Raw genomic sequence first — 16,846 nt, 5'->3', positions numbered from 1 at the left:
TGCCCAAGGGAGAGGGATTAGTTTTTGGCAAAGATGCATATCCTGGAATTTTTAAAGGATTTATTAACATGGGGGTATGAGGAAAATTGTCTTTTTTAAAGAATGTTGTATTTAGAATGTAGTTGAATTTGTCACAACTGTCAAAGTATGAGCAAAGTTTTCTGAGCAGGTTATTCGGTGTAGATTGGCCCGAAGACTCTTCAGGGAGATGAAAACCCCTATCTAAAAAAAATTGTTTTCAGCTTTTTCGCTGCAGAGCATCAACCAGGCAGGGAAAAGCCTGGAAGAGCTGTGTAACTGTAATAATCTTGAGTTAACAGTGTGGAAGAGGTATGCGCTCCGAGTGTCCTCTTCACTTGTTGAAAATTTAACCATGAGGTTTTTGGTCTCCTCCAGACATTGGAGCAATTATGCAAGTTGTCATTGTTCCTTGATTATCAATTGGAGTTAGGAAAATATTTTCTATTTTTTCTGAAATTTGCCACAGCTTTTTTCATTTGTCCAAGGGGTTTACTTAACCACTACTAATAGGACTGCATTGGCACCAATAGTTTTCTCTCTCTACTTTTCAAATGCTTATTGAAACTGATGCAAAGTAACCCAACAGTACTCCACCAAAGCAAAACTTATAATGTCAAGCACTTTGGTTGTGTAGGTATTAATAGTGACGGGGAAAAATATATTAAAGTGGTCTTACAATTCATCTGAATAGTTTAATTAAGAAAATTTAAGTGATCGATTAAAAATATGAAATATCTTCTTTACTCAGGGTTTATGCAGCATAGTATATGCCATTGGCGTCTAAATTATTTAGAAAACACTATGGGCAGGATTCTCTGTCCCGCCACACACATTTTCTGATGCAGCATGACAGGATCCTCCGTCCCGGCAGCCGGCCAATGGGGTTTCCCATTGTGGGTACCTCAACGCTGTCAGGAAATCAGCGGGCATGAATGCACTGCCGGCGAAGCGGAGGATCCCACTGACAGAGAATCCCACCCTCTGTCTTTCTGGGATCATTTGTTAATGCTGTTGGGGAGGGTTTAAGCCACCTTGGCAGAGGTTGGGAACCAGGATGTAACAAGGTGCACAAAGAAATTGGAGATATAACACTAAGAAATAGTAAAATAAGGTTTAAATTAGGTTCACTATATTTGTACACAAATGCATGGAGTATTTAAAATTGGGTTGATTACCTGCAGGCACAGACAACCAGGTAGGAAGATAATGTTGGATTGGATTGGAATTGTTTATTGTCACGTGTACCGAGGTACAGTGAAAAGTATTTTTCTGCGAGCAGCTCAACAGATCATTAAGTACATGAGAAGAAAAGGGAATAAAAGAAAATACATAATAGGGCAACACAACATATACAATGTAACTACATAAGCACTGGCATTGGATGAAGCATACAGGGTGTAGTGTTAATGAGGTCAGTCCATAAGAGGGTCATTTAGGAGTCTGGTGACAGTGGGGAAGAAGCTGTTTTTGAGTCTGTTTGTGCGTGTTCTCAGACTTCTGTATCTCCTGCCCGATGGAAGAAGTTGGAAGAGTGAGTAAGCCGGGTGGGAGGGATCTTTGATTATGCTGCCCGCTTTCCCCAGGCAGCGGGAGGTGTAGATGGAGTCAATGGATAGGAGGCAGGTTCGTGTGATGGACTGGGTGGTGTTCACGACTCTGAAGTTTCTTGCGGTCCTGGGCCGAGCGGTTGCCGTACCAGGCTGTGATGCAGCCCGACAGGATGCTTTCTATGGTGCATCTGTAAAAGTTGGTAAGGGTTAATGTGGACATGCCGAATTTCCTTAGTTTCCTGAGGAAGTATAGGCGCTGTTGTGCTTTCTTGGTGGTAGCGTCGACGTGGGTGGACCAGGACAGATTTTTGGAGATGTGCACCCCTAGGAATTTGAAACTGCTAACCATCTCCACCTCGGTCGCGTTGATGCTGACAGGGGTGTGTACAGTACTTTGCTTCCTGAAGTCAATGACCAGCTCTTTAATTTTGCTGGCATTGAGGGAGAGGTTGTTGTCGCTACACCACTCCACTAGGTTCTCAATCTCCCTCCTGTATTCTGACTCGTCGTTATTCGACATCCAGCCCACTATGGTTGTATCGTCAGCAAATTTATAGATGGAGTTGGAACCAGGTTTTGCCACGCAGTCGTGTGTGTACAGGGAGTATAGTAGGGGGCTATGTACGCAGCCTTGCGGGGCCCCAGTATTGAGGACTATTGTGGAGGAGGTGTTGTTGTTCATTCTTACTGATTGTGATCTGTTGGTCAGAAAATCGAGGATCCGGTTGCAGAGTGGAGAGCCAAGTCCTAGGTTTTGGAGTTTTGATATGAGCTTGGCTGGGATTATGGTGTTGAAGGCGGAGCTGTAGTCAATAAATAGGAGTCTAATGTAGGAGTCCTTGTTTTCGAGATGCTCTAGGGATGAGTGTAGGGCCAGGGAAATGGCGTCTGATGTGTACCGGTTGCAACGATATGCGAATTGCAGTGGATCAAAGCGTTCTGGGAGTATTGAGGTGATGCGCTTCATGATCAACCTCTCGAAGCACTTCATTACGACTGAAGTCAGGGCCACCGGACGGTAGTCATTGAGGCAAGTTGCCCGGTTCTTCTTTGGTACCGGTATGATGGTGGCCTTCTTGAAGCAGGTGGGGACCTCGGAGTGGAGTAGGGACAGGTTAAAGATGTCTACGAATACCTCTGCCAGCTGGTCTGCGCAGGCTCTGAGTGCACGACCAGGGATCCTGTCCGGGCCGTCGCCTTCCGAGGGTTCACTTTCAGGAAGGCCGATCTGACTTTGGAAGCTGTGATGGTGGGTATGGGTGAATTATGGGCTGCTGGGGCACTCGACAATAGATTGTTGGTTACCTGCTCGAACCGAGCATAGAATGCATTGAGTTCATCGGGGAGGGGTGCGCTGCTGCCAGAGATACTGCTCAGCTTCGCTTTGTAGCCCGTTATGTTGTTTAGTCCTTGCCACAGCAGCCGAGAGTCTGTCTGTGACTCTAGCTTGGTTTGATATTCTCTCTTGGCATCTCGGATGGCTCTGGGGAGGTCGTACCTAGATTTCTTGTATCGGTCAGGGTCGTCTACCTTGAACGCCTCAGATCTGTCCTTCAGTAGGGAGTCAATCTCGCGATTGAGCCATGGTTTCCGGTTGGGGAACGTATGGACTGTTTTCTTTGGCACGCAGTCGTCCACACGTTTGCTGATGAAGTCTGTGACAGTGGTGGCATACTCATTTAAGTTGGCCGCTGAGTTCTTAAATACCAGTCCACTGTCTCTAAGCAGTCACGTTAGACCTCTTGTGGCAATAATAGAGACTTTGCTCAAAAAAATGGCAGGACTGGGTAATAAATATTCCTGGTCACAAGGGCCGGGATTCTCCCCCAACCGGCGGGCGGGCCCTATTGGCGGCAAAGAGTGGCATGAACCACTCTGGCGTCGGGCCGCCCGGAAATTGCGGAGTCCTCCGCACCTCTGGGGGCTAGGCCGGCGCTGGAGTGGTTGGCGCCGCACCAATAGGTGCCGAAGGGCCTCCGCTGGCTGGCGCATGCGCGGGAGTGCCAGCGTGTTCTGACGCATGCGCAGAACCGCTGGCGTGATCCCTGCGCATACGCAGGGGGTTTCTTCTCCGCGCCGGCCATGGCGGAGCTTTACAGAGGCCGGCGCGGAGGGAAAGAGTGCCCCCACGGCACAGGCCCGCCCGCAGATCGGTGGGCCCCGATCGCGGGCCAGGCCACCGTGGCCCCCCCCCCGGCCGATTCTCCGACCCGACGGGAGTGGGGGGATCGGGATCGGAGAATCCCGCCCAAGGTGTTCAGGAAAGTTAGGAGGAAGGGTGACAGTATTTTTAAAAATACTGTTAGAGTCCCCAATTTTCTTTCTTTCCAATTAAGGGGCAATTTAGCATGGCCAATCCACCTAACCTGCACATCTTTCGGTTGTGGGGGTGAAACCCACGCAGACACAGGGAGAATGTGGCAAAGTCCATATGGGCAGTGACCCAGGACCAGGATTCGAACCCAGGTCCTCAATGCCGTAGTCCCAGTGCTAACCACTGCGCCACCGTGCTGCCCTGACAGGAGAATATTATAGTGCTAAAGAGAGAGGGGGACAAAGTGTAGTATCTATCTGCTAAGAGCAAAGAAACTATACAGGTACCATCAGGCTATTGGATGTATTCTATAGGCCACCAACTAATGGGAAAGATATAGAAAAATAAATATACATGGACAACACAAAGAGGTGCAAAAACTATAGAGTAATTATATAAGACTATCCTTGACATCAAGGCAGCATTTGACTAACTGTGGCATCAAGGAGACCTGGCAAAACTGTCAATGGAAATCAGAGGGTAAATCTCCACTGGTTGAAGACATAACTAAAACAAAGGAATAGGATTGTGGTTGTTGAAGGCTAACCATCTCAGTCCTAGGACATTGCTGCTGGACGTCCACAGGATAGTACCCCAGACCCAACCATCTTCAGCTGCTTAATCTTCCTTCTATCAAATGGTCAGAAGTGGGGATGTTTGCTAATTAATACACAATGTCCAACTCTTCAGCTACAGAAATAGTCCATGACCCCATGCAGCAAGATCTGGACAACATTTGGGCTTGGGCCGATGAGTAACATTTAGGTCAAACAAGTGCCAGGCACTGACCATCTCTAATGAGAGATTCTAACCATCTCCCTCTGGCACTCAATGGCATTGCCATGACTGAATCATCCACGATCAACATCCCCGGAGTTACCATTGACCAGAAACTGAATTGCACCAGCCATATAAATAGTGGCTACAAAAGAGGGGGTCAGAGGCTGGGAATTTTAAGGTGAGTACCTCACCTCCAGACTCTCCAAAACCTGTCAATCATCTACAAGGAATAAGTCAGGAGTGTGATGGAATACTTTCCACTTGCCTGATAATTGAAGCTTCAATAAAATGAAGCCTCAAGCTCAACATCAACCAGGACAAAACAGCCTGCTTGATCAGCACTCATCCACCACCTTAAACATTCACTCCCTCCATCATTAATGCATAGTGGCAGCAGTGTGTATGTACTATGTACAAGATGCATTGCAGCAACTCACTATGGTTCCAGTGACAGCACCTTCCAAACCCACAACCTCCATCAGCTTAGTACAAGGGTAGCAGCCACATAGGAACATTACCTGCAAGCTCCTCTCCAAGATATTTGGAACTATATCGTCGTTCCTTCACTGTTGCTGGGTCAAAATCCTGCAAATCCCTTCTCAGCAGCACCATGAACATGACGGATTTATCTGCACCAGACGATATGCAAGAAGGCAGTTCACCACCACTACCTTCAGACAATTAGGAATGGGCAACATAGCTGGCCTTGCCAGCTGCTATGCCCAAATCCCATAAAAGAACTAAAAAGAAAATCCTAATGTGGGCTGGGATAATAATAGTGTACAGGCAGAGAGGGGAACGTGTTTCTGAATTGTGTTCAGGAGAATTTTCTGGAGCTGTATGTTCCTAACGAGGAAGGAAGCATTGCTGGCAATGAGGCAAGACAACTGGAAAATGTCAGTAGGGAAGATTTAGGAGACGGTGATAGTAATAATCTTTATTGTTACAAGTAGGCTTACATTAACACTACAATGAAGTTACTGTGAAAAGCACCTAGTCGCCACATTCCGGCGCCTGTTCGGGTCCACAGTGGGAAAATTCAGAATGTCCAAATTACCTAACAGCACATCTTTCTTTTGTGGGAGGAAACCTGAGCACCCAGAGAAAACCCACGCAGACACAGGGAGAACGTGCAGACTTGGCACAGTGACCCAAGCCTGGAATCGAACCTGGAACCCTGGCGCTGTGAAGCAACAGTGCTAACCACTGTGCTACCGTACCACCCCTAAATAGTGAGGTTTTAGGTTAGCTATGAAAAAAGGCAAGGAGCAACCAAGAGTAAAAATCATTAATTGGAGGAAGGAGAATTTCAAATGAAGTGACAACAAATCAAGTACAAGATAATTGGAATCAAAGCTTGGAAAACAAAATTGTAATGCAACAATGCATTACAAAGCCAGCACTGATTTTTTAAAAATATATAAATTCAGAATACCCAATTCTTTTTTTTTCCAATTAAAGGGGCAATTTAGCATGGCGAATCCACCTACCCTGCACATCTTTGGGCTGTGGGTTGTGAGACCCATGCAGACACGGAGAGAATGTGCAAACTCCCCATAGACAGTGATCTGGGGCTGGGATCGAACCCGGGCCCTTGGCGTCGTGAAGCAGTCGTGCTAATCACTACTCCAATGTGCCACCCAGCACGGATTTGTTAAAAGCAAATTATGTATAACTTTTGATGAGATGAGAGGTTTGATGAGGATAATGAGGTCGATGTAGTGTACAGTCAACTCCAGTCATTTGTGACCCCTGGCTATTGCAAAATCGTTTACCCATGTGAATGTGCATGTATGCCAAATCTCGGTTCACAGCCCCAAAACCCTGCTTATCCGCGATTTAGACTCTCTCGTGTTAAACTGTTAGCGTATTATCTCTCACCTTTTCCAAGTTTCTGCACATACTCAAATTCACGATTCGTAATTTCACCCTACGCCAGATTTTGCAGGAATAGGACCCCCGCGAACAAAAGGAGTCAACTGTGTATGGACTTCCAAAAAGCTGCTTGATAAAATACAGGGTACCATGCAACTAATTTGTCAGCAAAGGTAAAGCCCATGGGATCAAAGGGATAGTGGCAGCATGGATATGTCGCTGGCAGAACGACAGGAAACTGAGTATTGGTGAACGGCTGTTTTTCCAGATCAGAGGAAGGTATATAGCAGGGTTTGTTAAGAGAACACTGCTTTTCTTGATCCATAATAATGATCTAGAGTTGAGTGTGCTGTGCACAATTTTAAAATTTGCAGATGACAAAAAAATTTGGAAGTATTGTGAACCATGAGGAGGCTAGAGATAGTCTTCAAGAGGACATGAACAGGCAAGTGGAAATGGTGGGCACCTGCCAGATGAAATTCAATTCAGAGAAGTGTGAAGTGATATATTTTGGTGGGAAGATAATATAAAATAAAGGATACAATTCTAATGGAGATCCAAGAACAGGGGTGTAAGTGCAAAGATTGTTGTAGGTGAGGTGGCAGGTTGAGAAAATAGCTGTTGGGAGTCTGGCATTATAAAGAGAGCAGTATGGAGTGCTCCGAAAGCTAGTGATTTGAAACAAACCTGTTGGACTTTAACCTGGTGTTGTAAGACTTCTTAATGTGCTCACCCCAGTCCAACGCGCGGCATCTCCACATTATAAAGAGAGGCTTAGAGTATAAAATCAAGGTAATGATGAACCTTTCTAAAACTGGTTCGGCCTGAAAATGAAGTATTGTGACCAATTCTGGGCACCATATGTTAAGAAAAACTGTGAAGGATCCCGGCCCCAGATCACCGTCCATGTGGAGTTTGCACATTCTCCCCGAATACGTGGGTCTCACCCCTACAAACCAAAGATGTGCAGGGTAGGTGGATAGGCCACACTAAATTGCCCCTTAATTGAAAATAAAATTGAAAAAGAAAAACTGTGAAGGCATTAGTGAGGGTGCAGAAAAGATGGTTTCAGGCATGAGGGACTTGAGGGTAGACTGGGAGGTTGGGCTTTTCTCCAAAGAAAAAGTTGAGAGATGTTCAAAATCATGAGGGGTCTGGGAGGAGTAGTTTGGGAGAAGTTTTTCCCATTAGTGGAAGGGTCAGAACCATAGTACACCAATTTAAGGTGAATGGCAAAGGACCAAATACAACACGAGGAAAATCTTCCTTACACCGCAAATGCTTAGGATATGCTTGAGTGTGTGGTGGAGGCAGATTCAATCATGGCTTTCAAGTGGGCATTGGATATTTATCCAAAGAGAAAAAAATGAAAGTAAGGAAGTTGGATGAGCCAAGTTGCTCTTGCAGACAGCTGGCATGGACACAGCGAGCCAAATGGCCACATACTGTGCTGTTATGATTGTTTAGATTCAATAAATAATGGGAATCTGCCAGCAATGCTGTTGTAGCCAAAATGACAGTTCTAGCAATTTAATTTCAACACAGGCAACCTTGTCTCTTACCAAAGAAAACTATAAGGGACGGCATTTTAAATTTTGCTTATTTATTCTCAATTAAAATCTATTCTGAATTGTATTAAAGTTGATCCAAATTATTGCTTTAAGTAAACATTCAGTAGGATGATCACGTTTGTAACTGGTTTAAAATAGCACATAACTTACCTATGTCCTGGTGCTGACCTAAACCTTGAAGATGGAACTAAAATAGGATCATCATCACTGTCATCAGTTTCCCGATTGGCAGTTATTCTAGTAGACTCATCCTGATTACTCAATCTTACTGGTTCCGATTGCTGTGTAGATTCAGACATTCTATTGCAGTTCTCATTATGTTCTGAACTTTGGCAAGGTGTTTCTTCCTGTTGTTGCAAGCTTCCCCCATCTGAACCTGCTGATGACTGGCAGCTAGAATCTATTAACTTGTCCTTGCTCTCTGTTGTACTTTCTTCTCTATTGGTTTCATCTACCTCCACATGTCTCACTTTGCAAACTCGTTTACCTGACTGTTCAGATAATTCAGTTGCCGAAACATCTGTAAAAAAAAAACCCAAATACAACAAAGTAACGAATCAAATGTGACTGATAAAATTCAAGCTTACACAGTCAATTCATGAATTAACGAAATCTGAAGTTTAATGTGAAATTTTAGATTGCAATTATCAGATGAAGGCACTTCCTTTCCTCCAATAATCCATGGGTGAATTACTAATCAAAATTGCAGACTTCAATTTTAACATAATAACATAATCAGTAACTGTTTAGAACACGTGTGCATTTTTTATTTTTGGGCACTGACTAGAAGATGAAAGAAGTTAAACATTGCTATAGGTATAACAAACAGGTAAAACAATTTGAAGAGCACACCATTGCCTCATTCTCCACTAGATTATTGGTATTTGAATACAAGTGAGTGAGGAACTGGCATGCTTTTAGGACACAAAGAGTACCCTTAGAATTCAAAAATGGCATCTACGGTATGTGTGTATCATGGTGATTTGGCACACGCGGTACCAGCCAACTACCTCTCAAACTTTCACAGCTGAACAGATTTAGTACTTTGAAGGGCCTGCACATCAGCAAGATCTAAAGGGATCATTAACTGCTGGTAGCTACTCAAAAACAACTGACTACATTACATTGTCTCCTGTGGAATGAGTGCAGAGCTTTGCTAAGATTTCAGGCTTCCACATGGTGCAGAGGTGTCATTCATTGCCATAAGTCAACTTTGCCCTATACTGGAACCAAAAGGATTTCCACTTCCTCAATGTCCAACTGGTGTGCAACTATAGGCAGTGAATCATGCAGGTCAATGCCAGGTACCCTGGCTGCAGTCATGATGTCTTCATTCTGCAGCAGTCCGTTGCATTAGATTCACCATGGCAAAGCAACGAGCGGCTGCTAAAAGACGAGGGCCATCTGCTGATGACACACACGGCTGGTGGACAATCCAGGCAGAGATATGCAGCATGCATACAATGAAAGTTATGCTGTCACAAGAACCATGATAAAGCAGATCATTGAAATAACAATGGAACAACACTTCCGGTGCCTCGATCACTCTGGAGGGCCCTGTAATACTTAACAGAGCAGAAATCAAGATTTGGAAAGTAAGTCCTAAAAGGCCCAGGGTGGATGGCTATAAGGGAATCGGCTCTCAGCTCTCCAGCAGCACTCCTAATATTAAACATACTTGAAAGCAAAAGAAGCAACATCACTCCTGCCATTACAAATTACTGCTGAATAAGTGAACTTTGAAATTATAATGAACGTATAGAAATAAGAGAAAATATTTTTAATAATTTGTTTTTGTATCGATTGCACAAAAACAAATCAATTTTTTTCTGGTTTATCTCTTCATATTAATAAGAATGTTTCTCAGTCAAAAAGACTGGAGAAGTTTGTGGAATCCTGCTCTAGGCATGCTGTCAAATGGCAATGGGAGCAATCAGCTATGGTGGTGGCAGCGATGGGGAGGTTGAGGAAAGATGAGGGGAGCGAGAGATGCAGTGGCACCAGGAATGCTATGACCTAACATGAGTAGTCAAAGTCAGCAAATGCAACTTAAAATCCCATGTGCTATCAACAACTGCACTATTGGCTTCGGTGGTTTCAGAGGAACACCAAGATGACAGTGATGATGATGAAAACACACTGTCATTTGATTTCACAATATCAGCCGTCTGCTCAGTACGGACAATTCATGGGCTGGATTCTCCAAAATTGGGGCTATGCCCCCACATCGGCGCAAAAACGCTGGTGTTTCACTCCAGACTTTCCTAACAAAAATAAAGTCCAACTCACCTACCTGCAGGGGACTGGCAGGGACCCGGGGAGCTTCATGCAGCTTTGGCTGCGAATACGGGCCCCCGCACTTCCGATTTCAAGTCATGGTGGCGGCCTCCAGCGGCCAGGCCGAACGCGATGGCGGACCTGGACCAGCAAATAAGGTCTCACCGATCTGCCCCACGCCACTCCACATGACCCGCCCGATTGCCGCCCCGACTGGCCAAATGTGGTTAGAACAACGCTGTCGGGAATTCGGTCGGTGGGGACCGGAGTATCGTTGGGAGGGCCTCTGGCAATGGCCCCCCAACCATGCCGCGTAATTCGCCCGCAAGCGATTCTCTGGGGACCGGCGCCGGGCCCCGATTGTCGCGTAAACGTCGAATCTCGCCCCTGTGCCAAACGCGATTTCGGTGCGGGGCTGCAGAGAATCCAGCCCCATGTATTTTGGAAGATAGCATAAATACAGGATCTGATTGTGGTAAGACACCAGGCATGAATGCACTGGAGCCAGGGCAGGGGGCTAAGGAGAACACAGTTGTCAGTTCACCAGAAGGCAAGATTGTGCACAATTTTGCAGTGAAGGATTCAAGATACGGACTTCAAATTGGGTAGGCTACAGCAGACGACTAACGGACATACATAACAAAATGCTCGCCAGAAAGCCGTTGTTCAATTGCATAGAACATGGAGATGTCCAGCACCAATGTGGTACAGGACTTGGCGCATTGTTTTTACAGCAGGAGTACACTTGTGGAACCTCCCATGTGCAGCATCTCATGATGGAGATAACTCAGCTTCCATTGCAGCTCAATTAACATCCACCCAATATCTTACTACGGCAGTTGGAGGAATCTCAGACTGCTGTCACGTGATTTTAGCATGCTACCATGAAAGCAGAGCCTGCTAACATCATGGCTGTAAGCAACAGTGTACAAAGGGGCACCCAGGGTGTCAGAGCTCTTCTGAAATCTTTTCCCAAACAGAACTAGTCATAAAGATACAAATCCCTGTTCAGAGCCCTTTGCTCTTCTACCAGTTGGGCCTGCCCTGCATGTTCTCTGCTCTTTCTCTTAGTCATGCTAAAGTCCAGATGAAGCCCAATTAGACCACCCACTTCTGGGAATAACTGTGCCGAAAAACCAGTTAAAAGTACTTCAGTCCCTATAGATTTCTGCTACTTGGAAGTTATAGAATTGTACCAACAGCAAGGAAAATAGTGCTGGTGGTGTGGTAGCCCTTTAAGTTGCTTAACGTGTGTTCAGCTGTGCACAGCCAAGGGAGGAAATTGGCTGGAGTGCAGAGCCCCAAAATGGCAGCAACAGAATATATTCTGATTGACGTCATCATATGCCTGTTACAAATACCTCCAGTGGATGTAAGGGGTGGAAGTGTGCTCACACAGTAATGCCCAAACTAGAGGCGTTACATAGTCCAATTTCACACCATAGGATTTTATGGTGCTCATTTACCAACATGCAGATTCTGACTGGCTTGCTATGTACAACCCATTTTTTATACCTTATTATGGAAAATAGTAACTTTGCATAGTGAATTAGCATTAAACGGCTCAAAAATGTAAACCGGAAAAGGATTTTTTTCCCCTTATCTGAAGATCTATTTTAACTAACAAGATTTCAATTTTCTTCTTTTCATACATTCCAGATATAAATTCCAGGAGCAGCAAATCTTACTTGAAGTAATTATTTCTTCCGAAGGCTCCCCTGGGCTTTGTATTTGCTGTGATTCGTCCCGATTACTTTGTTTGCTTTGAATTCCAGTCCCTCTGGAAGTTGAAGCTGAACTGTTCCTAGCATTTTAATAAAATGAGCTGTCAAAACAGACCAACAAACTAATATTCACACTACTGTAAGGAGAACTCCAACATTCACTGGGATAATTATTCTGCATTTTGCTTTATTCAGTTTCTTACAAATTTTACTGTTTGTAAATCAACACCAGTAAAAAAGTGAAAAACATTAGTGCCAACAAAGAATGTCAATTCACAAGAAATTTTCCGGCCCTCAAAATACCACACCGATATCCCGAACGTTCTGGCTGCTGCTGTGAGAAAACAACCAATATCCCCAAATTAAGTAAATGGACATTCACGCCTCTAAAATCAATATTTGCCTCAGCAATTGAACAATTTAAGAACAGACAAACCTAAAACACATGCCAATAATCTATGCTATTAACAAAGTGCAAAACCTATTTCCACTTGGGCACAGTTGAAAAACAAAAGTAGATTTTCAGTTGGAAGTAATTAAAAAATATATATAATCTTTAAATACATGATTTATTGGTGACTTCCGGTGGCAGCTATGAAGGAGTAAGTCGCACATTTGGTGGCTCCCGCTCTGGTCGGACTTTTGGACCTTTGCCCCCGACCTTTTCCGGTTTTAAACTGTAAATTCGAAGGCTGAGGCAATTGGGCATCGGTGTTTGGAGAAGAGAACCAGAAGTGCAAGAAAAGACAGAAATAAAAAGACAGGCAAGGGCTGGGCTGAAGCTGCAGCAGGAGACAGCATGGCCGAGGATCGGACCCCTGGTGTGTCGGCCCAGCGATCAACGTAGCAGTTGATGCAGGTCATCCAGGACGGCTTTGCCAAGCAGAAACGGGACTGCCTGGACCCGATAAAAGAGTCAATTGATTGTCTGGAGCACAGATTGGACGCCCAGGATTGGGCGATTCAGAAGGTTGAGAAGGCGCTGGCTGAGCAGGAGGAGCATCAAATACATGATCTATTAAATTCATTATCTTGACATAAAAAGAATTTATAATTGCATTTTAGGATGACACAACTACAAGGTGAACATCGAAACAACCATTGAACATACTTGTGCAATTGCTATTTTTGATCATAAAACAAGTAGATGAAGCAAGGTGAACAATATGATGGGCGTAAACATCAGCAAACTGCTGATAAGATTGCCTAATAATGACAGATGCTATACTTACCACTCATCTGTAAAGTCCAGCTTGATTGTGCTAGTAGTGGTTCCCTCTGTACTATAATGCAAACTAAGAACTGGTTCAGCACCCACCGTTCTAAGGCTAGAACTATCAGCACCTCTACCTGAAAATAAGAAAATCTCACATAAGGATACTTTACACACAGGACTGACAAAGAAATTCTAATTTGCCTCAGCTACAGATCAGAATTATAATTTCAGAAAAACCCACAAGATCAATTACTGATTAACTGAATGAATGAATTTAACAATTTGAACATTAAGAATTAAAAATCCCTTTGCAAAAATACTCGAGGAATTAAACCAGGAAACAGAACAGTTGAGAACTCCTGCCGCACACTGAAAAGTATTTATAAAGAAAAAAGGCAAATCTGTAAAGGTACAAATATTTAAATACTCATTGAAATTTAATTGCTAGTTGAATTTATGAATCCAAACTTTAATTTGTCCAGGTTTCTCAATAGTATTCTCTTGCGCACAAGGAAAAATGTGAAACTAAAATAAATGAAGAACTCGAATACAGAAACATATTTGGTGTATATGCTGTGCTGATGCAAAGAATGTATCAGTTGAGTTTAAATGGTCACCAAAATATTTGTTGCTTACCAAAGTGCTAGGTTCTCTGAAACATTGCACAAGTATTTCTCCAGGATTGATAAACGAACCCAAGATTATAATTGCTGTTGTCAATGATTTTACTTTACATGGTAGTGATAGAAATACCATAATCATCTGAAGTCAGATGTCCAAATATGAAGTTAAATTTCAATATTTGTATGTCCTTTCCAAGGTAAAGCAGACATTTTTGATCACATGCTGCTGCTAGGAAGCAACAAACTGAGAGACATTTAGCAGTTACAAAATAGTTGAAATACTTTAATTTAAATATGAAAGTTTTGAAGAAATAAGAATTTATTCATACATGGTCAGGCTCCTGGCTGATAACAGTGCTATCTACCAAGTCTGCATTTGATCAGGAAACAAAATTCCCCTGACATGATGGATATATATATTATTCCCAAAAGGTTTCCCCCCTGTAGCCAGCAACCATGAAACGACAGGAGGGTACCATTCAGTCTATTGTGCCTGTTCATTTCATCCAAATTTAGAACAATTTCCTCTAGCTCTTTTGCGAATTACTTAAAAATGATCTCTCTTGTAGGAAGACGGGATCAGAAGGCAAGATTGAAAAACTGGTTGTGTCTTATAACATATATGTTACAGGAAGGGGGAGGAGGAGAAACAAGAGCTGTTGTATCATGCTATTATTGTAGAATTATACCTATCCCAGGCAGGAAGACACTAGTTATGATTAAAAACACAAGCCTTCAATGAATACCAAATAAATTATACTTTTAGGTGAATAACTTAATGGATCCGATACTTATTAGGTTAGAATATCAGTGCGGATGTGGGAGAGTGTTAATGTCCAGAATCATTAAGTGCAGGTTTCTCTTACTGTCATGAAGCCTTTTCTCCTCCAGTTCATCATTTCAAAAGCCAGCTTGTGAATAGACTTGACAACCTGTGGGCAAGGGTACTCTGGGAAAAACCTTAACTATGAAGGAAGCAGTATTGCTGGGGGCAGAAGACAGTGGAATAAACAGCTAGTGCAGTTGCAGGTGTGGGGTTGAGGGTGGTCAAAGGGAGTTGGGGGGGTGCAGGGTGGCTAGAAATGCTGACAGATCAAGGAGCGGTCAGGAGAGATCTGGGGTTTGTCAATGATGTTTTTTTTTACAAGGCAAGGCTTTTGGACCAAGAGGGTACATTCCTGCTCCTCCTGGCTTGCAAGAAGTGTTGAAAATCACTTCTGTGGGTCCAGCCCTTCTGGCCTCCTTTTACTTTCGAGGTTTTCTGAGTTCTAGGAGGTCTGGCCAACAGGGGTTAAAATGAAAGCATGCAGTCTCCTTAAAATTCTTCAGTAACTGACCTGCCTCCTGGGAGCAGATTGGTCACTGCCCCACGTCCTCTCTGTTGATACTGCAAGTGGGAGGATTGGCTTGCTGTTTGAAATTAACATTTTTACTTCCACCCAACACAAAAATCACTTGTTTTGGTTAAACTCACCCCCAATGTTTCTGGATGTGCAAGTGAATGATTCTCTTCACATATACATTTGTTTGAATTTGCTGAAGTCACAGACACATTCAGGTGAAATAATATTTAAAAGCCCTTGGAACACTACATTGCTAGCTCAGAATCTTAGAAGGTATAAAAGCAAAAAGGTAAACACAGGAAATTTGAAATGCAAACATAAAATGCTGGAAATATGCTGGAAATGTAAGTCAACATCCGTCATTAATGTTTTGGGTTTGATGAAAGATTACACACCAGAAATGCCACACTCTTTTTAACAATATTAATGAATTTGTTTCTTCAGCATTTTCATTTCTTTATTTTTATTTTGGCTGCTGTGATGCTCTCAGGCCTCACACTCCTTACTCTGCATAAACATATTCAAACTTTGATTCCTTTTTTTTATCTTGCATCAATTCTCTCACACACACATACATCAGCTCTGAGCTGACTAACCTACATTAGCTCGGTCACCTAATGCCTCAAATTTAACTTTTTTTCCCCCTTGTGTTCAAATTCCTTCATGGCCTCATGCCTCCCTATCCATGTAGCATTCACCACTCCATAACTCTCTGGGAACACTGCATTTCTCCATCTCTAGCTTCTTGCGCATTCTAAAATTCCTTTGGCCTATAAATGATCACCATACCTTCAGATGTCTAGGCCTCAATCTCGGTCTCTCCATTGCCTCGGTTAGGATCCTCCTTAAAACCAACCACTGATTAGCCGTTATCACTGCTAAAATCTGCTTATTTGACTTGTTGATTTTTGTCAGATTATACTCGTGTCAAGTGCATTGAGGAATTTTCTACAATATAGGTGCTACACAGCTAAAAGGTGCTGTTTTTTTGCAATACTGTATCTATGCATATTGACATTCCCCTTTTCAAAGAAACCTAAAGTCTGTTGAGAGAAAGTTTAAGCATAGTAAGAAGTTTTCTTTAAAGAAAAATAAACTTATTTTTTGCAACTAGTTCATTTACGTTGAATGGTCAGCCCATATCTCTCCTGGGAAATCAGTGAATAAAGGAATTGGAGTTCAAAAAGGAAATAAAGTCCTTTTTAAAGTAAATTTTATTTTGTCTTCAAGATGAGCATTTAGTGTGAAGGGCAAAAAAACATATTGGAATTGTCACACTGATGCAGTCAGGGATCTCGTCTGATGTTGCAGTTAAGATTCATAATTAGGATAACAGCAGATTAGTTCACTACATCGGATTCATCCTAAAACTAATTTAGGAGAGTATACCAAATATGGGTGCAAAATTAGAATTATATGCTTAGGTTTTTAAAAATATGTTAGAGGTTAAGTATGATAATGGATAAGATTGTAATGTAATGTAAATTTTAAAGCAAAGTCTAATTATATCAAAGTATATGAATCAATTCTTTGCTTCACACAGCAGGTAATA

General features: G+C 43.0%; 1 protein-coding gene across 5 annotated transcripts in view; it reads right to left on the bottom strand.

Moving 5' to 3' along the window:
* The window catches only part of dcaf6 (ddb1 and cul4 associated factor 6), a 281,662-nt gene that overhangs the window by 106,529 nt on the left and 158,287 nt on the right, over positions 1-16,846 (bottom strand). For all 5 annotated transcript variants that reach the window (XM_072513816.1, XM_072513817.1, XM_072513818.1 and 2 more), the window contains 3 exons: positions 13,345-13,462; positions 12,077-12,192; positions 8,262-8,631 (listed from right to left, as the gene is read on the bottom strand). In XM_072513816.1, the coding sequence (XP_072369917.1) occupies positions 8,262-8,631; positions 12,077-12,192; positions 13,345-13,462 (604 nt within the window). The remainder of the gene's footprint in view (positions 1-8,261; positions 8,632-12,076; positions 12,193-13,344; positions 13,463-16,846) is intronic.

The sequence above is a fragment of the Scyliorhinus torazame genome, chromosome 8 (assembly GCF_047496885.1).
Source record: "Scyliorhinus torazame isolate Kashiwa2021f chromosome 8, sScyTor2.1, whole genome shotgun sequence".
NCBI classification, from domain to species: Eukaryota; Metazoa; Chordata; class Chondrichthyes; order Carcharhiniformes; family Scyliorhinidae; genus Scyliorhinus; species Scyliorhinus torazame.
The sequence above is the reverse complement of the archived record's forward strand: the minus strand, read 5'-3'. Positions and strand labels throughout refer to the sequence as shown.